The following is a 23,598-nucleotide window of genomic DNA, read 5'->3' on the forward strand; positions in this document are numbered from 1 at the left end:
GGTATTTATTTATTTACTTTTTTCAAGCTACGTGGCAGACCGTGAGGTCAAAAAACGTGGTTAGCTGAGAGGAATGTGGAAATTACAAGATAATATTTACCACTTACTTTGAAGGTTGACTGCTCTGCCATTTGGAAGAAGTTATCTGGAGCCTGTTCTTTTAAAAGCCCATATTGATGTGCTCTATTTTACTAGAGCTATTTATTATTGATGTTGCTTGAATATAGTGTAGAATTCTTAAATGGCCATGAAAACCTCAAAACTACAGTTTACTGCTGGAACACTGACACTATGTAATGTCAAAAGAGATTAATTAAGAGAGGGATGTTCGTGTAGTCTTTCCTGAGAAGAAAGCGGGGGTGTACGGTGCTAGCTTTAGAATTGATCTGTTTTAAAGGGCTTTATTTGTAGGTTCTGATGCTTCAGTTTTTTGTTAAACTGTAGTGGACGTATTTTGTTCTTGAATGTTTAAAGGAGGAGTGTTCACAATTGTTTACTTTCATACTGCTGTGTTTGGATCAGTTAGTCCTTTCTTATGTAATGGCTTGGTAATGACAATTCTTAATGTATGGCTGTGTGTTTGGTGAAACGCTAATCTTGGTCTTTTGTATTGTTACATTGACTTTTATACTACACTAATAATGACGGCAAGGTACTGTACATTAAAGATAGGAAATTGCTTTCCTGTTTATTACGGTGTCACAGGAAATTGGTAGACCGTGAAAAAAGTAAATTTCGGCAGTTGGCATTTTCTATCTGAATGGCTGATCTTCGTCGTTTTATATTTCTTACCATAAAACTGTAAACTGTAGAAAATGTTGTCAGAATCTTTATTAAAAGCTACATTTTACATGAAATTATTCGTTAATGTATGCTACAGACAAAATCGTTCGACTATTTATTTTTTTCTCATTTAATCATAGTGGTTAACTTTACCTTACCACCCTGTTTATAAATTATATTTGTTAAAATGTGATATCTTTTTATACAAATTTAACAGAAATTTGTATGACCTCATCTATATATCAATAGTGAAACCTTATTACTTATTTTCGTTAATGTATATATTTCACGTATTGTATGACAATCAAATGAGTTAAATGTTATTGTGGATTTAAAACAAACATGCATGGAAAAATATAAAACCACCCCTACTGAATTATTGTGAATTGAACCCTAATCACAATGGGTCAATTGCAACAAACTGAAAGGAGCGTACTAATTGGGGATGAACCCGTGGTTAGTACAGAGGACGGTACTAAATTAGTACATCAGTTAATACCAATTGCAACAAACTAAGCAGCTTAAGATTTCTCAATTGCAATGAACCCAAAGTAACTGATGATTTTTGGGTCATGCTGGGGTCTAAATTTGAAATGCCAAAAATGTTTTCTGTCTTTCAAACTTTATGAAAGCTAACAATTTATAAAGCTGTAATGATTCCACAGATATGCTATACATTTGTATTTCTATATCATACAGAGGCTGTGATTTTATAAATGTTTCATTGTGAAATCAAATAAAATACTTTGACATGTAGCAACACAGTTTTGCCAGCAGTTTGCCCTCATCAAATGCAAATGCACTTGCAGTGCCCTTCCTTTTGTGAATGAGAGCAGTAGGCTGATTCTTAGTGATACTAGATAAGGTTGGTATGTGTTGAATTGATTGTCTTTCTGGGTTTGGCTGCAAAAATCCAAACTGGCCTTGCTTGCTTCCTAGGAGATTGATAGTACCAAAGGACCGCCCAGCCAAAGTTTTCTTTTATATTCCGAGCTCAAGCCAGAAGTGTGACTTTTAAGAACACTCAAAACGCATGACTCAAAATGGACTTTGCTTCAGTGTTGCCTGAGTAACCAGGCTAGGAATGTGCAGTAGATTAAAGTTGATTGTGGGGTGCGAAATGCAAAACACACTTTCCTGAGTTAAAGCTTGTTGTTTTCCCAGACCATTAAATCCTTTTACTTCCAGGGATACTTGCCTTACTTGCTGGATGGCTGTTGTGTTTCTTTTGTCATTACTTTAAACATGAACTTTCTGCAAGTCACTGGTCTGAAGATTATGGTTAACTCATTACAGTCCATTTATTCAGTGCTTGTCAGGTCCAATTTATTTTCACACACTGTTTAAAGTGTTTGTTTTTTCAGAGTAAAACAGTTTCAAAGGCATTGAATCGCAAAAGGACACTACTGTATCTCCAGCCAAGCCCCACCTTTTGTTTGCTGTATTTTTCACATACCTCTTTATAGACATGCATACTGATAAATCCTCTTCTGATCACATATTTTATCACCAAACTCCTCAATAATGCGATCCAAGCCATTGTTTTATTACTGTATCATCTCAAAAAGCTCTGCAAATGTCTGTGAAATTCTTTGAGTGCTGGATGCAGAAGCAGCTACCTCCTTTAAGTCTATGTTACCTCTGTAGTGGATGGGGCTATGAGATATGCCCTTTTATTTATTTTTATTTATTTATTTCATTCAAGTCCTACTAGTCTCACTCGGCCATTGAAAGGTTTTCCGGAGAAAAAAACGACTTGACCTGTACTTGATGTCTTTTTGATGATGTCGGACAGGGTCTGACATTGGACTGGAAAGGGTAAACTGTAATGTGGGACCTGATCCAACATAGGACCACAAAGGGTTAAAGATGTAGGGGCAGTGAAATGTCGGTGCTTTTGGAGTATTACACATTTTTCAACAACGTGCATGTCTAAAAGAAGGCATTTATTGATAGATTCTCTTAAAATCCTGTGTTGTGTGTTTTTTTTTTTTTTTTTTTTTTTAATTTGTCGTTTTATCATTTAGGCTATTTTTTTTATACTCTCCCTAAGTAAAAACAAACTGGCTTTAGTCTTTATAAAATAATGATGATAATGTAAAATCCCAAAGGATAGGAGGTAACTGCTCTTGAATAATAGCACAACGTTAAAACTGAGATTTTGACATGTATAACAGCATAGCTGACAGACATACACTGGAACTGTTAAAATAACATTCAGTGGGATGACAATAGGAGCTGTCTGGGCTTGTCTCAAAATATTTCTTGAACTGGAAGTAATGGGCTAAACTCTACGGCAGTTCCATCAAGCATGTTGTGTTTGTATCGCCCTGTTCACAGTGGGTGATTTAAAGTACTCAAACTCGATTTACTCAAATATACATTATGGTAAATGTTTGTTATTTGAGCAGAAATGTATTCTATTCATTTAAAATCAATTGGGAAAATGCTGGCAGTCACTTATGGCAGTGATCTCTTTAGAGGAAGGGGGAGAAGCATGTTTCCAAAGGAGAGAGAGAAGACTGTCATTTTCCCCTCTGTCAAACTGGTTTTGCCACCTTATATTTTTATATTGGTTTCAATCTCACTCGAATGTCTTGATTTTGACCCAAATTGTAAATACGAGAGGATGATATGATGAGTGCTCAGACCTTTGTTTTAAAGACAATAATTCCATCAAAAAAATTATATTTACAGTAATCCCTCGCCAGCTGCGGAATTCATGTATACACGGTTTTCCTTTTGTATACCAATTTGCCAACCGCGGCATATAGATTTGTGTATACATGGTTTTGCACTGAAACATATGACGCATTTGCTTCCACACAGATCTTGTGTATTCTTGCGCGCTCCCATCTCAGCAGCATCACCCCATGCCAGCACCAGCATCATCTCTCGCTTTGTCTCGTGTACTAGTCATAGTAGTATGCGCATGCGGTCTCATTGCTCGTGATAACTTAGCTTAATTGTCACCAGTCAACAACACCTTGATTTTGAACTCTAAGGATTCAAGGTAAATAAAACATTACTTTTTATTGAGTTATAATTTTATAACGTTTTACATGTTACATTACACAGTATGTTATAGTATTTACATTGTTTTTATGTTACTGTGTTTTTCGTTTGTGTTTGGTGAAGGAAAATGCAACTTAGATAAGCTTTGATAAGTGTAACCACGGCCGTGGAGAACCTAACCCCCTGTTTCCCGTAAGCTCTAGTATTTACCAACCGTGGTTTTGCCAACCACGGGGGTTTTCAAGAACGTAACCCCTGCGGTTGGCAAGGGATTACTGTATAATATTAATTAGCGCTGGGACAAGTATCAGAATATTCAAATAAATATTTTGGACATATATTCAGGTACAAATATCAAATGTTCGTATTCACTAGAAACGACAAAGTTATCTTCCACTTATTTCCCGCCTCACCAGAACAGTTTCAAAAATGGCTAATGAAAAAGAGCTCTGTGTGAGTTGAGATTTAATATATGTATTACAAAAAAAAACCTAAAAAGGAAACACAGGATCAACACAGCAGCTGTTTTAAAGTTTTAGACATAAAAAATAAACCAGATTATGCTCACGCATAGTGATCTCTCTGGAAAGCCATCTGTGCCAAAATGCTTTTTGCTACTTGAGTCAGAATCTCATGGGACAGAGAAGGCAAGCACGTCACTTTGAAATGCCTCGCTTAAACAGTGCCCAACTTGCTGCAAATGTTGTGTAGTGATTTATTATGTAGATTTTATATATTATAGATTTTTTTGTTCCGACTTTATGTGGAATGTAATAAACAAGAACCAAAGCAGTGAGTGTTTTCCCCTTCATTTTACAATGCCATTTCCAAGTTTTTGTTTTATTTAAAATGTTTTTAAAGTTAAATTTCAGTTTTTGTTTGCTTGTTCAGCTACAAAAAGGCACAAGTAAACCTCATGTTATTACTTTATGAAAACGTGTCTATGGCAACTGTTTACTGGAATGATAAATAATAAATAAAATGCTGTCTCAACTTATGTTTTAACTATGGATGGCACGGTGGCATGGAAGTTAGCGCTGCTGCCTCACAGTACCAGGGTCCTGGGTTTGATTCCGGCCTAGGGGTCTGTCTGTGTGGAGTTTGCATGTTCTCCTCGTGTCTGCGTGGGTTTTCTCCGGGTACTGCGGTTTCCTTCCACAGTCCAAAGACATGCTGTTCAGGTTGATTGGTCATTCTAAATTGTCCTTTGTGTGAGTGTGTGGTGCCCTTGCAATGGATTGGCATCCCACCAAGGGTGTAGTCTTGCCTTGCGCTCTGTCTGCCGGGTTAGGCTTCGGCTCACCACGACCCTGTAAAGGATTAAGCGGTTAATGATAATGGATGGATGTTTTAACTTGAACTGCTATTTGGCATCCTTTTGTTTTGTATTTAATTCGCTGGAGTAAAGTAAGGCCCTCACAATGTATTCTATCCTGGGATATTTTTCTACTTTAACCTGTTACATATTGTAACGTCTTGCTTTAAAATAAAGGTACGCACACACAGGGGCCACATCTCCTGCCTCTGATGCTATGCTGTCTCTGCCTGCGTTCTGTGCAATATAATGAATGTTATTACGTTTTGAAAACAAACAGATATTTAAATTGAGAGAATATCCGAACATGAAAATCCTGTCTTCATCCCAGCATTAATTATATTATTTATTTATTTGTTACTTTGAAGTTATAGAATCTGTAGATTTCTTTAACTCTATAAAGTGTCAATATTCAGATTTAGCTATTCCCCATAATTGCACATCTTCCTAATCTGACAAACCCACTGAGTATCTCACCTACACATGAAAGTTGTTAGTGAAAACCCACCTTATCTTTTCCCTGTTGTAAGTTCATAAAACAATTGTGGAATGAAATTAGCCCATGCAAATGATTTGCTTTTTAATTTAGCTGTAGTTCATATGACAGTATGTAGTATTTTCACCAATACATTTCAGTCTGTATTTTTCACACAATACTGTGTTTACTTTGAGAAAAAGTGAGATTTTAATATGGATTAACCTGTTAACTTCCTTATACCTTTATTTCTTTTGGAAGGAAAACATGAACCATACTAAATGATCTGAGAGTAGAAAAGCTTTTGTTCATGTAAATACTGTCTTAACCTTAAGATGATATGTAGTTTATGCACTACCCTATAGATTAACCAGTGTTAACCTCCTTAGAATTTAAATTTGTTTTAGACATGGTTTATGTAACAGAGTTCTCTGTGGTTGACCAGTGAGATTTAATAAAAAAAAAAAAAAAAGGGTTTTATTAATACAAACCATAATCATTTTAGGAGCTCAGATTTCAGATTGCAAGCTTTCCATAGCATTGCAATTTCAGCTATTTTGCTTATATTGGAAGAATTGAAGTTTATGGAAGCATGAAGCCAGCAGAGGCTGTGGAATGCAGAGACTTTTGACAGAAGTTAACAGCATTAGTTCAGAGTTGGCTTTGGCTGTTTTACAAGGTTAACAAGAGTGTTTTGGGTTAAATAGCAGTGTGCAGCTTTATGATTTGATGTCCAGGAAGTTTTTTTTTGTTTGTTTTGTTTTCCTAACAAAAAATGTGAAATATATTTGAGAAGCTATCTAATTTTATACTGTTTGTTTGTATATTGAATTTACAATGTTTGTGCTACATTACATTCTGTTTAACTCATTTAATTCATGGATTTCTGAAGACTAAATACCCATATTCCAAGTAGTCTTGCAGCAGTATGAAAAGTGAATATAGAGGATGCACTGGATATTACAAAACATAACCACCTTTTGACAGTTCATAATCTTTGTGGCTTTTTAATTTGCTTCAATTGCCAAATTTTATATATGTTACAGTAAAAGTTAGAATCTGGTAAATCTTAAGGTTTACCGGAAACTGACATTTACCAAGTAAGGTGTTAAGTGCCTGGAATTATGAAGAAATAGATTGCTTTTCAGACATTTACCAGTTTAATCTTAAGATTTACAAAAGTTTATTGTTAAGTGTCCGTAATTATGATCTTAAATTGAAGTCAGTCATTATGCTGCTATGCATGGGATAAACAAATGCCTTATAGGACATAATGTTATAGGTTCTAACTATTTTTTTTAAACTTGGTTGTTACTCTAGGCCAAAAAATAATGCACTCTAAGAGCATCAATTTATTTATGGAAACTTGCATTACTTACTTATGGATCTCAACACCAACTGAATTTGCACATACTTATTTGGTTCCCTTTTAAAGAAATGAAATTTTTCCCGTTGGGGAAAGTAAATGCAGCCCTGGCGTCGGTCTTCCTACAAAATTGAAAAGATATCTTTGGAACAACTGTGATTGATCTAATTGCATTATAGGATATAACTGTGTTTATAGACCTTGTCTTTATAAAAGATATCTTTTAACTGCCCTTTGTGCTGCAGAATACCACTGCATCCACAGCTTTTATTTATTTTTTATTTCTTCTTTTATTTTTGAGGCTTACGTTTTAACCAATATAACATTGATTTGCCATACTATGACTCAAACACAATATTTATTATAAAAATAAAGCAATTTATTAGGATTTCTAATGTTCTAATGCACTTTTAAGAGTCTATTTTACTGATGGGAGGGTTAAAACACGATTATGTTTTCTTTTTGCAGGTATCATAAGAACAGAAGAGCTTTTGGATCATGAGACTACTCCCCACTATTGGTTGACAGTTTATGCCTCGGATCAAGGGGTTGTTCCTCTCTTTTCTTTCATTGAGGTTTACATAGAGGTTCAGGATGTTAATGATAATGCCCCACAGGCATCAGAGCCTGTCTATTACCCAGAAGTTCTGGAGAACTCCCCTACGGATACGCCTGTCATCCATATTGAAGCTTATGACCCAGACTCAAGATCCAGTGACAAACTAACATATAAGATTACAAGTGGAAACCCTCAGGGATTTTTTTTTATCAATCCCAAAACTGGTAAGCACTCTCTCTGTTTTTTTGTAACACTTTCTCTCTATTTTTTGTAATATATATGTTTAGCATAAATACATTTCAATAACCTGTCATGCTAAAATAAATAAATTCCTGCAGAATAAATGCATATTCTGAGATGAACATATTTTGACAGCTGTAATGGAATTTACTTTTAAAAAGCTTACATAAAGGCTACATATTTACAATTTTATAACATTAACAAAATGATTTTTTTTTTTTTTTTTTTTTTAATTTAATGGTTTACTGAAACATACATGTATTTATGAAATACCTTTCACTGTTTGTTGAAGTAAAAAGACCTTGTAATCTTTCAGTGGAACTTGAATTTAACGGTGTGAGTTTCTGTATGCATCTTGCACATGTTTTATGCATTACACACTCATATGGATCACCTCTTCTTATTATGGTTGCATTTAATAGGGATTCATTGAATATTAAAATCAGAACTGGCTTGTACATATGTTAGGCACAGTACTAGGATATATTTTTTATGTTCCTTACTGATTTTAAATAATCAGAATTCATTTTTAGACAATTAAGTCTATATTGTAGTTGCCCACAGGCTTTAGAGGATTCATGTAACAGAATTCTAACTATTTTTTTTTTTGTCTGGTGTGGATTAAGTAGATTAGGGTGTGTCCTGGAGATTTCAGAGGCTTTGCTGAGCGTAATCAAATTATACTCTAATGCTGCCCTGTTTTTCATAATGATATTTCCTGCTCGGGTGATTCAGACCACACATAGGAAACCTACAGTATTTAAATTAAGCTGAAGACTGATAAAGAATTTGAATGAAAGCCAAAAATGGGAAACATTTCTTTTAATATAGCTTTGTTTTTTTTTTTTTTTGTTTGTTTTTTTTGCAGAAGAAAGGTATTGTTCCTTTTTTAAACATTTAGTTTTTTTTTTTTTCTTTTAGAAGTGGAGGTTTCTTGTTACCTAAAATTGTATGTTTGTTTATGTTGTTGTTTATTTCTTAACAGACGCCCTTATCCAGGGCGACTTACAATTGTTACGAAATATCACAGTACAAAGTATCATATAAGAAATCGCATTACAGAATACCACATTATATATAAGAGCAGTTATAAAGTACAGTACAATTAGTAGAAAATAAGATCAATTTCAAATAACAGCAACATTTAGAATACAGTAAGTAATTACATTTAAGAGCGGGTTTGACTAAGAGCAGTAAACTTACTGTAAAAATATTTGCTTATACATTTAAAGTCCAGTATGAGCACATAGTAAGTTCAGTGCAAGTATAAGCTGATGCAAGTACTGGTACAATTGGGTGCCATATAGTTGAGAGGTTTACAGATGCTGTCTGAACAGGTCTGTCTTGAGGAGGCGCTGGAAGGTGGTCAGGGACTGAGCAGTCCTGATATCCGTGGGTAGGTCGTTCTACCACTGAGGGGCAAGGGTGGAGAAGGAGTGGGCACTGGAAGCAGGGGAGTGGGGGGAGGGTGCAGGTAATCTGCTGGTGGTGGAGGAGCGGAGGGAGCGAGAGGGGGTGTAGGGAGAGATGATAACCCTGGAAAGTTTTGAACTGGATGCGAGCAGTGATAGGGAGCCAGTGGAGGGAGTGGAGCAGCGCTGTAGCATGGGAGAAATGTTTGGTTGGCAATACATTTCTAAATCTAATTTTGTGAACTTACAGCTTTTATATTTTACACTTTCGGATGAACAGTGAGCCATAAGACTGTAAAATGGTAATGTTCCAAATGATTTATAACTTGCCAATTTTCCATTGGGCACCATTCCCCAAAAATATAATACAATAAATAATATTGCATGCTTAAAGCTAGGTTAGGTTAGTGTGATGCTGTGTTTTAGGTTTACCTGTTTCTTTTAAATCTGTCATGAGATTTTCCTTTTCGGTTCATGACATGAAAGTAGGAGTGATGTTGCCACCAATGCAAGTTGTGATAGTATTCTTTACACATGGCGCCATTAAATTTTTTTTTTTTCCTTCAGTTTTAATAGTACGTTTAATGTTCATTTGGAAAATGTAGGGAATAATTTGTTCAAAAGAATAAGAATAATACAACTTATAAAGAACTTTTAATTGCCCCATTTTCATTTATGATTGAAGTAAATGGCCTAAAGTAAATTTTGTTAAAGTAAATGTTTTGTTTGTTTTGAAAAATGAGTGATTTTATATATATAATTTAATAAACAAGGTTACATAATGTTTAAAATGTAAAAAGAATTTGATATCCTTAAACTATAGGAATTACCGACACTGTGACCGGCGCCGTGCAATTGTTTCGTTAACAAAATACTTTCGTCCAGTGCAGCGGCGTCAGGAGTATATATATATATATATATATATATATATATATATATATATATATATATATATATATATATATATATATATATATATATTTAGCTCATTACATTACTTTTTTTGTTTTGTTTTGTTTTACTAAGCTTTGTCTTCTGTGTAAAAACAGTCTTCCCTTCCTGCTGGCATTTACTGTTTGTTGCTTGTACATGCATCCGTGACATAACAGACCACCCACTGACATTCCCCTGCCGCATTCGGTGTGAACAGTGGTCTCTGGCGACTGCAGAGCGACGCGCAAGGAGGCGGAATGTGCGCCATGTCCGGTGTGAGCGGCTCTTTACACTGAGGAGTGTTACTGCAGTTAAATAGATAAATAAATAAGTAAATAAAAAAAACTGAATTATAAATTCAGTTTTTATCTTCTATAAGTTAACTCCTGACCAAAAGAATGTCATTTTAACATATTGATTTTGTTCAGATGTATTCTTCCTGCTTCTGATACAGCATAACTTACAACTACTTGGAAGTCCTGTGATGTTAAACCCAGGGCTGGGAAAATGAGGGTCTGATTTTAACTGGCTAAACATTGCATACCAAAATGAAAAGAAACCCTGTTTGAGAATCCCAACATTTAAAATGAGGCTGAACCTGGGGACAGTGCTGCACAGGCTCAGTAACCTTAAATTTGGATTGGAATTCTGATTGACTGACTTAATGCTGTAAACATTTCTACCAAAGTAAAGGGCAATAAAACGTTGTTGTTGTTGTTATGTGGTTTTGAAGAATGTGTGCTGTGCATTGCTGTTTGGTTCATTTGATGAAAAAGTATTTCTTGCACTTAGTCCCCAGAAAAGTTTCAAAGTGTATTCCACTACCATTCATAATTTGTGGTGTGAAGGAACACTTTTACCTGTTTTCTCTGTTACATTATTGCTCCTGTATCTGGTGGAGTTAACATTCTTGTGAGCATGTATGCACAGTGTAAACAGTTTAGTTACTATTGTATCCTGTAAGTCTGTGTTTTTGATAGTGTAGTTGAAGATGTGTGTGTAGTACAGGAGATTTATTATGCAAAAAATGTAACCCAAGTCTACTCAGTCAAATACTATATACTCAGGATGCACATTATACTCAAGGTTCTAGATTTTGAAAAAATACTGTAGTTAAGTTGAGCTCAAACTGGGGGATTGAATAGTTATGGAAATCTCTATTAAACTGAAAATAAATATCTCCATAATTCTTAGGAGGATGGATTCCTCTCACATTTTTATATGCATTACTAATCCCTTGAGTAACATGAAGGATCACACAGTGCTTATAGCCTGTGGGGTTAACAGCAAATCATCCACTCCCCATTCCCATGGGTTATCAACAACGCCTGTACTGTTCAACACAATCTTAGCAGTTTCTCAAAAACCCCGCAGAGAACAGTGAAAGCCAAATAGGAAATAGATAATGCCTTAAACAACTTCCTGAAATTTCCGGCAATTTAAGCCAACCTCAGGCTTCAGACACTGCGGTCAAGAGAATTTGATAATTCTTGAAAATATAAATGCAGTAATGATTATTTTGGGATTTGGGTGTCAGGGATGGTTTTTACTGCATAGGCTTAAAATGTTTAGAATTTAACAGACTGCACTTGCAAAAAATAAGAGAAAATTCATGGCTCATATGTGTGTGTGTATATAATATATATAATAATATATATAGATGATATATTATATATATATATATAATATAATATATATATAGGAATCTATATAATAATTGTACACATGGGTTCTACATAATTTGTTGCTGCGCAAATTGTCTATATATATGGTCATTATAGAACTGCATATATATAATATAGCTATATACTATATATTCATATAATGCAGTTGTCAGATCCATAATTAGGAGACCGCATTATTTGTGTTTCGCCTTATATATTTTTGTTGCCAATATGATACAATGCCCACAATATATATATATAGCTTGGCTCACTATTTTCCTATTTGGGGTCAGTCTTATCAAGAAAATCTTCATAACCATCCACGCAATGTAGATTCTGCAACATTTATATCTTTTGAAACTGCTGCTAAAATTTCACCCTCTCTTATCTGTCCACCGCATCAATATTTTAACAGAGACATATATATATATATAACCAATGCACTATAACAGGTTGCGTTGTATATCGCTGTAGTTGCTATCTCGTGTTTGTTCAATACTCATCCTGTAATATATATATATATATATATACATAAAGCAGATATGTAGGGAAAAACAAACACGAATACAGGTATATTACGTCTTTATCGTGTATCTATATATGTGTAATATAGATATATATGTGTATATATATATTATAATATAGGAGGCTGAGTGCCTGGATATATAATAATAATAAATAGATATATATAAATAATGAGGACGATAGTTATGGTCTTTAGTGCCTTTTGTGGGTGAGGGGCTTTAAAAATATGTATGGTTGTATGATTTGGTAACCGTTTTTTGTATATTTTTGACTGGACCTCTAACAATACAGTCACTTAGGAACACTCTCCAGTTTGAACTACAGCTCCCAGAATGCACACCGAACGGCTGATCATAGCTAAAATTTCAAGCTTTTCACAAGCATAACAAAGAATCATATTGTACTGTACAGAGTAAATAAATAAATAATTAATAAAAATCGTGTCAGTCAGTGATTAGAAGGTGAAGGAGTATTTAAAACCTACATGTACACTTAGGCTGAGTGACTGTGCACCAGAGCAGCTGTAAATGGCGAAACATTTCAAATAGGCCTAAAACGATTATTTATATTATATTAGGCTTACAAAAATAAAAAAAAAATACTCTCCCATATAACCACAAAAGCCGGAAGAACTTCCAAAGAAATCATTTTTGTTTATTTCTAACGTAAAACAAATAACTATGCGCTTTGATGCTCTAGTGTAAATATATAGAATTAAAAAAAAGTCACAATTAGCCGCCCTAAAACAAAAACACAGAAATGCCAAATATACAAAACAATTTGAAATACTGTACTGCACAGTCATGCTTGTTTAGTGCAAATACTGTAGTCAGGACCCAGCGTATTTTTTATCTGTACTTATCAATTTCCTCATTAAAATAAAAAAAAATAAAAAAATACTTAGGACTTAGGCTAGACATTTTCAGAGATGCATAATCAGTTAAATTGTACTTGCACTTTAACAGTAGATGTATATTTTCTGTGATTAATGTAAATAATGTACATTTTTTGGAGATTAATTATTTTGAGCCTTTCGCTACACCGTACTTCAATCCTGGCTGCAGGATCATTGGATTGAGTGTCTGAGTGCAGCTGTTGTTTAAATGGAAAGCTAGTCACTGAACCGTGTAATGGAGCAAAGCACTCAAAATGAATGGGAGGTTTTTTTTTTTTTTTTTAAAGGTCTTTAAAGCTCACTGGACAGAAAGACGCTTACTTGTCTACTGCCAAAGTGAGTTCCAGGATCACACATGAATACATCTAGTCTGCTGTGTGCTGAACACACCTTCACTTCTCAAAATACACTAGCAGCTCTTCTGCTACAGACAATGACAATACAACAATAAGTTAAACTCACCAGTTTCGACAAATTCAGGATCGCTGCAAGCCCATGAATCAAGCTAAGTATGATAATATAAGGCTTGCTGTTTTTTCTTTTTTGTGCATAGTATGTAAAGCTTACCAATTTTCTTGTTTGTTTGCAGTTTTTGGATATGATGACAATTGTTTTTTTTTGTTGTTGTTTTTTATGTTCTCCACCAGTTAATTTCCTAGACTGCTTACTGTTGCTACATATTATTTTTTTTTTTTTTTTTATAAAATTATAATTTCAGTCCAACTTCACATTTAAAATTAGATATCCTATTTATTCTGATTTCTGATCTCTGTATGCTGCTGATCAAGCTTGAACCACACGTTATCTCTAGTGGATGGGGCTGTGAGATACGCCCCCTTTTTTTTTCAGCTTTTCTCAGCCTTTTCCCGAGAAAAAAACGACTAGAGACCTGTGCTTTTTGTCTTTTTGATCTGGAAAGGGAAAATTGTAATGTCAGATCTGGTCCGACATAGGACCGCAAAGGGTTAAAATAAATTTAATCCCCTTTAAGCTTTCTGCAGACCCATTTAAAATTTGAGGTGGTATTTCAAAGCCCCGAGCAAGTCACTTAACCTCCTTGTGCTCCGTCTTTCAGGAGAGACGTTCTTGTAAGCGACTCTGCAGCTGATACATAGTTCACACACCCTAGTCTCATATCTTGTAAAGTGCTTTGTGATGGTGGTCCAATATGAAAGGTGATATATAAATTATTATTATTATTATTATTATTATTATCATCATCTTATAGCTGTAATACTGTATTCCTTCAAATTTAATACTTTTTTTTAACCATTTTTGCTTCTCAAATAGTCTGTGACTTAAATTTGAGTACAGTAGTGATGTAGGTATTAAAATCGCCAATAAAAAACGTGACTACCCGAATACACAAACAGCAACGTGACTGACTGCCGAGAAAAGATGAACCAAAACGTTACTGCCTGATCTATAATCATCAATGAAACATACAGGCAGCCATTTTCAAAGAGGAATTCATAGAGAAGCGTTTACAATTTCAGCATTTCTAACAAACCGTACCGGCTTGGACAGATTGGAAATGCTGATCAGACCCCTGTAATTTTCGAACAATACCACAATTCAAAAATTGGGAGAAAAACAGGTGTGAGTAATTACGACTGGAAATGAGTATCAGCACATAACTGTAATGCACTGTGTGATAGGAGACGGCCGCAAACTGGTAATAGAGGCTGTATTTTTGTAAATGCATATTTATTTTACGTTTTTATTTTTTGCCTGAAATTGAGGGTGTGCAATATGAGCTGCGTCTAAAATTCGAAAGAGTATGGTAAGTGGGTGGGAACTATTCCCTGTATTTAAGAAGGTTGGAATGTAGGGTTCTGTCTGAGACGTTCCTTCCTACTAAATATTGTTTCATGTCTGTTTTGGAACTGACACAGTGCAGTAAGGTGTGTTCCCATGATTGCACTATTTGTTGGACTGTGTAAAATCTGAGCAAAATGTGTGCATGCTCTAGGTATTGGAGAAGTTTTTTTTTTTCTTTATTTTAGGACTGTAAAATCTTTTTCAAGCTACAATTGCCTCCAGTTGTATTTTTATAGTTTTTAACTGCAACTTGGCTTTAGGTCTGTTCTGGGGGTAGCTCATCTGTTTAAGCAGTACAGTAATTCGAGACGCAGAGGGGGAAAGAGTTTTTCCCATATGTCAATGATAACATGGAATACAAATTTTGCTGTTGTGGTGGTTTATTTTGTGCTATGGGACAGTAGTTCCTCTTGTTTTTTAGTGTAGTACGTGCATGGATATCATTTAAGCCTGCATGTTTTAGGAGTGGATGTTCTCTCTTATACATCTCATTTCACATAATAAATACTGGATTGATAGATCTTGACTTTTTTCACCTCTCGCTTTCTTCATCCTGGTGTTATTTAGAAAGTTCACGAAGTGGCTGACCTCACCTTTATTGTTTTAAGTCACATGCAAAGGAAACTCCTACCCTGTTTGCCAAGGCATTTACGACCATATTCTTTTTTTATATTAAGTGGTATGACTTTTGGACAAGTGACAGATAAATTTCAAGAATTGTTTACTCTTTTAGGAACTAACATTTGTGTACTGCAGCATTCCGTCGCATATCCACCTGTCGTATGTCTGCCCTAACTGTTTATCCACCATGATCAATCTCTTCAGCAATGTTAGTTTATTATTGAACAGAGAAGATTTGTTCAGAAATCCTACCAGACTTTTTGTACACTGTGTTGTAATGGCTCTGTGCGCAACCCTTGCTGGTAGTGTCACGTGAGCTGTTCAGTGTGTTGATATGTAAATAAATCCTGTTTGCCTGCGAGGCGTATCAACTTCAGCCTCTGTCTCGATCTCCTTCCTGTCACTCAGCAGACGGCTACTCTGTCACAACCATTAATGCCCTGTATCTTTCTACACAAGGGATTTAGGGGAGCTCCGTAATACAAGTTGAATTTCAAAACAGTAATTGTGTGAATATAGTAATTGTTACAGCTATAATGGTATTTAAACAGGATTAATTTGTCTGCCTTTTTACATATCTCTGCCCTTTCTCTGGTCCCACCGCAGTTGGATACTTGACGGATTTCAGTATTTGCACTCAAATTATGACATTTGCACTATTAAACAAAGACATGGATAAAACCTGCAAATTGTAGATTTGTGTGTGTTTACTGCCAGTCCATGGAGATTGGGCTAGTATTCTTTGTCTCTACACACTCTACAGGCTTGTTGGATGTTGAAAATCTTTTAAACTGGATGAAATAGAGAGACCAGACTTTGGCTTTTGCCTTCGAGAGAAAAGGGGAATGCAATTGATTATGCTACAGTACATTATCAATGTGACTTTTGTAATTAGATCTGCATGACAGCAATACCGGTTACTCGTTTTATGTTGATGATTTTAATGAATATTTCCTGAAAAAATAGCAGTGCAGAAAAAAATAGTAGTTCAGCTTATGTAAGTGTCATTACAACATTCTTTTGAATTTAACATAACTTGTGATGTACAGGTTTTAGTTCCAGACAGTATCTTTAGAGAAAAAGTAACAGGAAACAATACAATGAATGTCTATGATGGCCTGTTTTTTTTTTTTTTTCTTAAGTAATAAAAACATTGTGTATGTAGTAAAGTTCATTTCAGACTTCCTTTAAAATAAAATAGTGTATTGTAAATGTTTTAAAGTTGTGTCCATTCTACTGCTAGAAATGAACTTGTGTTGAAAACTTCTGTTGTAGAAATACTTCATTCAGAGAGGAGGGAACGTATAGATTTGCTATATTTAAATCACAATCGGATTTATTTTTCATGTTGCAGTTCTCAAAAGAAAAACATCCACTTTCCAACATTTTGGGTGTTGTCTTTTTTAAACACAAGCTTTTACAGGATTGATCTGTTTGTGTTTTACAAAACTGTGTAGGAAGCTTCAATGGGCTTCAATGGGCTTTTTGTACAGAGTTGTGGCTTACTATTCTTGTCCCAGCATATGCGCTATTGATGGGCTTGGAGTTCAGTTATTGAGTGAATAGGGTCTGTATGGTGGGGTTCTGTGTTGCCTTATTACTGTTTTGCCATAAGCAGGTAGGATTTTTTTTGTTCACATGTTGCAATAAAAGCACTTCAGCAATTCTAACCATATATATAGTAGGCTAGTTTCGATTAAATCTAAGGCAGTGTTGTGCGTAAATGCATAGTGCAGTGGTACTCACTTGTGGCTCTCAGTTTTGCCTTTTTTGCAAGTGTTTTTAATTGTTTAATTGATTCTAGTTGTTGAATTAAGCAATTATGGACCTGGTTTGAAATTCATACGACGTTAAACTTAAAAATGTCTTCATAGCTTTTCCTTTTGTATTAGTTTGTCCCCATTCCTATTAGTTTTGCTATTGGTATTACATTCCAGAAATGTTATCACTTTGAATGGCACAATAGTGTTTCCATACTAAAAATAGCAGTATGTTCTATTTTAACATTAGTTAAGTTTGAAGTAAAAGCATCCAGTAATATCCTGAGAGTTTAACAGTCCCTTGTGGCTCATTTGAAAATCTAGAAAATGGTAACCTTTTCTCAAAAGTATCTTTAAAAATAATTTGATATGGTATGAAATAGGGGTGGGTTAGAGTACTTGAAATAATCCAGCACTAATTTATTACTTGAGTACTTTAAAAAAAAAAAAAAAAAAAAAATTAAATAATGTCTCTTCATGAATGTAAGTTCAATATGTTGTAGTGACCCAGTCAGTTCAGGTTGGCAGACTTGTTTCATCTGGTCCTGTGCATTCACATTATCTGAATTGTTCTGTGGTGGGACCGTGCCACTAGTTTTTGTAGCGTGGGTATGTGCTGTTGGGTATGGACCATGTAATCTGGATGCCCTTGCTCTAGTTTTTTGCGGGTGTTTAGTATGATGTGCTTGAATAAAATTGAGTTGTATCGGATAGTTATCTTTCATTTTAATATTGATGTTTAAAATGTAATCGTCAATGACTGCCGGCGACGGTTTTAGATGTGAGTATAACTGTGGAGGTTCTAGTGTTAAAGTGGTAATTTGTCTGGCATTAGGTTCGAGTACTCAAGCACTAAATTACTTGAAATTCCCACCCCTAGTATGAAATAACACCAAGGTCGTAAATACTTACCTAAACAGATATAATTTTTTAGATTGGCTGTTAGGAAAAATCACTAATTTAGGATTTAGAAATAATGCTTTGACGTTTTGTACCAATACCTAATCATGATTATTTTTTTTTTTTTGCAGGTCTGGTTACAACTACTTCAAGAAAGCTAGATAGAGAACAACAAACTGAACACATTCTTGAAGTAAGTTAATTTCTATTGTTTGTTTAAAAGTTGCACTTTAGACAGAAGGATAAACCAATTGCACTTACAAATTAATATGTTGCCATTGGTATATTATTATACACAGTTAATATTTGAATCCTTGAAATTGTGTAAATCAAGCAACCCTCTAATAGGGTGCCAGTACAGTCTGAGATTCGTTTAAGTACATATGTTGTGTAATTAACAGTATTGCAAGTGTTTGGGTTATCGAGTAGATATAATTCCCCAAAGGGTTACAGTCTGTTTGGGAGGTTTGGTATGTGACAGAAGTATTTCCAATATTGCAAAGAAAGCTGGGACTAAGTGCTCATGTGTATTATCCTAATTGTCCTTCTGATGAGCGAAGGAGTTGGGATAGGGAGTCTAGATTAATCTAAATGCATTTTTAATTTACATCACAAATTAGAGTGTTTAAGGCTGTAACTGTTATCATTGGGGTTTTAATAGTTCAGTGTAAATTTGTTAGATTGTAAACTTAAGACAGAAAAGGGAATCTAAAGGCTTTATTTGTTCTGCCTTAGTCACTTAATGTGTAACATTTGTCTAAATATATCCTCCTGGGATTTTAAAAACTTAATAAAATAACACTGAATTGATTTAGTTTCAAAGCTTTTAGTTCAAGGCTTTTGGGTATTTGACCCATGTGCTTGTGTTGTGTAACGATTGTAGATCAAAATATAAAAGGATACTTATGATAAACTCTTTGGTTAGTATCATTGTTTCTATTGATATGTTTTTCTGTTTTATAATGAAGCTTCTGTTTGGGTTGGTACAATGACTGCGATGTACAGTTATACTGATATGTAATGTTATGATGGTTTAGGTACTTTTAAAAACTGATTAGGGTTTAAACTATGTTTGGTATAAATGTAATTGCTGACTAAATGTATGAGACACAGAATTAACATTTGATGTTTTCATTGCTGAAAGTAGCTTATTACTTTAACCTCAGCCTATATTTTTAGCAAATATCATTCTACACCAGTTGGCGTTCATTACATTTATTGAACATTATGGATGAGAAAAACATTGGATTTTCATGACTAATTCCAACACATTCCTGAATGATAACCAGACTTATGAACATGTCAATCAAGAGTTTTCATATTAGGAATGTCCCATGGGTCATTATGAAATGGTTTATCAGAGATTGCTTTAAAAAAATATATATATATATCTTGTTCCCGATAAATGTTACAGCTACCGATTTTTTCCCCCCCCCCCCCCCCCCCCCCCAGTTAATACAAATTAAAAGCTTTCATCAGTTCACAAAGGTTGCTCAACTAGGACTAGTTTGACCATTTAAACTAGCAAGCCATGCCACCTGGTTGCATGTACTTAGTTGAAGTAATGTTTTTAGGACTCTATCATGCTTTTCTAAAGAATTTTAGCTATCTTTGGATTTATTAAACGATTAACATTTTTTGTAGATGGTAGCTTTCGCTACAAAGCTGCCATTTGCAATCACATTCACATACGGGAAAGAAAAGCAAGGGGTTTTGTTGTTGCATTTCGTTAGTTCTGTGTCAGACTTTGAAAGTTCCAAAACAAAAGTGTGAAGTGATGATGTTCCTTGCCTAGGCCAAATGTTGTGCAACTATTTGACTAATTTAATTGTACACACTGAAAAACTGTCTGGTTTGAATGGCTGCTTGTTTGCTGTTGGTTGTTTACTTTGTCATTTCAGAGCAAAACAAAATTCAAATGGGCTATGGATGAATGAACTGATAACAAGATTTTAGGTTCCAATAGATATATTTTGTATTTCTTATAATTGATTATAATAATGTTGTGGTAAAAAATACTATGAGCATACAACATAATATGTTGGGTTTTTTTTTCTATATTTATTAATGTAGCTTGTTTCTTTTCACAGATAACTGTCATTGATCATGGTGTTCCTCCAAAGTTAACAGTTGTCAGAGTGATAGTGAAGGTTTTGGATGAAAATGACAACAGACCACAATTCTTGGAGAAGACCTATAAAATTAAGCTTCCTGAGCGTGAAAAACCTGACCGAGAGAGATCTGCCAAACGGGAACCCATTTATAGAGTTATTGCTTCAGATAAGGATGAAGGCCCTAATGCTGAAATCTCTTACAGCATTGAGGAGGGTGATGAACATGGGAAATTCTTTATTGAACCTAAAACAGGAGTAGTTTTGTCCAAGAAGTTTTCTGCAGCTGGAGAGTATGATATTCTTACAGTAAGTTGATGCGGTTGTAGATTGAAAGCTATTACATACGGGACCATACTTATGTACTGAAGCAAGGTTTTTGTAATGGCTAGCCCAATATACATTTCCATGTTATATCTTTACATTATCCCTTGAGTGGAGGTTTGAGTGATCTTTAACACTTAACAGTAATAGCTGTCTATTCCAAGTCGGTATTCTAAATAATGTTGTTCTTTTGTAGATTAAAGCTGTGGACAATGGTCGACCTCAGAAGTCAACCACTACCCGGCTGCATATTGAATGGATCCCAAAACCTAAGCCATCCACAAAGATGCTTTCTTTTGATGAACCATTCTTCTCATTCTCAGTAATGGAGAGTGATCCAGTTTCTCATATGGTTGGTGTAATAACATGTGAGCCCATTGACAGCCCACTCTGGTTTGACATCACTGGTGAGTCGTTTTTGTCTGTTTAATGAATGCTGTACTATAGATTGTTTGTTTATTAATTGCACTCTATATAAAATTAATTTGTAGACACTTAAAGAACTCTGATTACTAGATTTAATCTTCAGATCATTTTTATGCTTTGCATGGTGTGATCTTTTGCAGTTCTGTTCTGAACAATTTCATTCTGTTTTATTTGAACTTATCTTTTCTGTTTCTGCTCCTAACCAGCATCCCTGTGACTGACAAACTTTTCTGTTTTCTATTCTGCCTTCCTTTTCTTTCTTTCGAATGTTTTTGGATTTGCAAGGAGGCAAGCAAGCTAAAGAAGTGTTTTACATCGTTCAGATGGCTTGTGACCTGAACTGTACAGCAGAAGGTAGCTGCTGAGATTTAATAATGTACAGATGTTGAACATTATGAGATCTGAGTATTTTTGACTTGTAACACCTTTGAACACTCATGAAGGGCAAACTGGTCATTGACTTTCATAGGGCACACAGTGCTGTTTAAGCCCTTTTGCAAGTAGCTATCCTAAAATGTATGTTGTAGGTGCATACAAGTAATTGTACACATTTCTAAGATAAAAGGGTACCTGGAAAATGTCAACAGCTGTATGTGATTTGGTGGAAATGTTGTTTCAGTATAATTGGAGAAAAAACAATTTTAGTTTTAATGTAGCATCTGGAACAAAGTCACTGTACTGTATATAGGTTTGAGTGGTAGAACTTTAGATCCTCAGTCACTACCAGTATATTTTACTAGTACTCACTGAGTTATATATGCTGGTATAAGATCTCCAAATATACAAAGTTTGATCATTTTATATCGGTGTAATACCAAACATATAATGTTTACCATACCAAATGAAGAAAAACTAAAAATCTCTAAACTTTCGTCAATTCTTCTTATTTAATCCAGGTGGTAACTATGACAGCCGGTTTGATGTGGGCAAGGGCAGTGGAACAATCATTGTCGCCAGGCCTCTCGATGCAGAGCAGAAATCAAATTACAACCTGACTGTGGAGGCAACAGATGGAATGAGATCTATCAGCACCCAGGTAATTGAATTGCTAATGAAATGTTTATGGAAAGTAGATTTAGTAACTGTTCTTTCTTTTGACATTATTGCCATGAAATGGGAGGTACTGCTGGAAATAATCTGAAAAGTGCATAAAAGTGGCTTGTCAATCTGTATGCATTAATTGTGGGAAGTATTTCTTGTGGTACATGGCAACTGCAGGAAAAGTGGATGGATGTTTTATTTTATAAACAGGTACTGAAGTACGTGCCCTTGTCCCTAGTTTCTTTTGCAAGCTGTATCTTTTTATCTAATTCATTTATTTTGCTAAAATGTCCTTTTTATGAAAATGTGTTAAGTGCTGTGGTTATTAAAACAACCAAATGTGACTGATTCTGGTAAATGAAGATACATGTCCAGTTGATTATAATATATTAGGAAGAAATATATTTGCAGAATTTTGGATTCATATTTTTCTTTCAAAGATACCAGATATTATTACACCTCCCTGATCCTATATACAAACAAATGCACACACAATTAGTCTACAAACCTGATTGTGTTTTATACCTGTCAAAACGGATAGCCTTCAAGCTATTTGATGCATGTGATATATTTAGATTATTTTCCAGTACCACACTAAACCCAGTGCATGAACATATTTAGCTTTTGAATCAGCCTTGAGAGGTAGACTTTTATTATAAAGAAATAACATTTTACTTGCAGCAGGTGTGCAGGGCTCCGGGAAGAGTGGAAAATTCACTTTGTGCCTGTCACCACTTTAAAATAATAGACTTGGTTTAATATTAGAAATCGTGTAGCTAGGGGTCTACTTAAGTTGCATAGAATTCACATATCTTTCCCTGGTTGGTTGTGGAATAAAATTAAGATTTCGCTGACATTTCATGGCCATGTTTAAACATGAAGTAAACCTAAGTAGATACTATTTCAGAGCACTATAAAAGCCTAGAAATAGTGGTACTTGCTCCTTTACTAAAACAGAGTGCTGTCATTCGTTAAAGGCAAGCATGCAGCATCCCCCTGCAGTTGCTGCCGACATTCTCTGTGTTGTGAAGTCTTGTCCATATATTGAGATTGCATGTTCTGCATCCACTGAATTGGTTGGAATTGTAAGGCAACATTTTGTAAAGTTATACAGATCAGAAAACAAAAGTTAGTCTCAAAACTAGGTTTTTCTCAAGGGCATCTGGCAAACTTTAGTAATGGCCGTATAAGAAGCACGTTCGTTGTTGTGTTTGTCCCATCCAGGAATTGATTTTATTAGCCCCGGGTCAAAAGAAAGAAAACATGCCTAGTTTGGTCTAAAATCCTAAGTGCAGTTAAAAAGTAAGCAGCAGGTTGTTTGAACCGAGGTGGCTGTGCTAGATCATACCTGTAGTACTGATTTAACTTGGCTGCAACAGGCAGAAATATTTTGTGTCTCCACTGACTTTGGT

At 34.9% G+C, this 23,598-nt stretch overlaps 1 protein-coding gene across 4 annotated transcripts in view; it reads left to right on the top strand.

The window, feature by feature from the left end:
- LOC121320385 (protocadherin Fat 1-like) overlaps nt 1-23,598 on the top strand; it is a 71,556-nt gene that overhangs the window by 12,623 nt on the left and 35,335 nt on the right. For 3 of the 4 annotated variants that reach the window (XM_041258672.1, XM_041258664.1, XM_041258679.1), the window contains exons 3-7: nt 7,423-7,737; nt 18,416-18,477; nt 20,375-20,704; nt 20,916-21,126; nt 22,042-22,181. In XM_041258672.1, the coding sequence (XP_041114606.1) occupies nt 7,423-7,737; nt 18,416-18,477; nt 20,375-20,704; nt 20,916-21,126; nt 22,042-22,181 (1,058 nt within the window). Of the gene's footprint in view, nt 1-7,422; nt 7,738-18,415; nt 18,478-20,374; nt 20,705-20,915; nt 21,127-21,430; nt 21,500-22,041; nt 22,182-23,598 lie in introns of all 4 variants that reach the window. The other variant, XM_041258688.1, reaches the window with a different exon arrangement.

The sequence above is a fragment of the Polyodon spathula genome, chromosome 1 (genome assembly GCF_017654505.1).
Source record: "Polyodon spathula isolate WHYD16114869_AA chromosome 1, ASM1765450v1, whole genome shotgun sequence".
NCBI lineage: Eukaryota > Metazoa > Chordata > Actinopteri > Acipenseriformes > Polyodontidae > Polyodon > Polyodon spathula.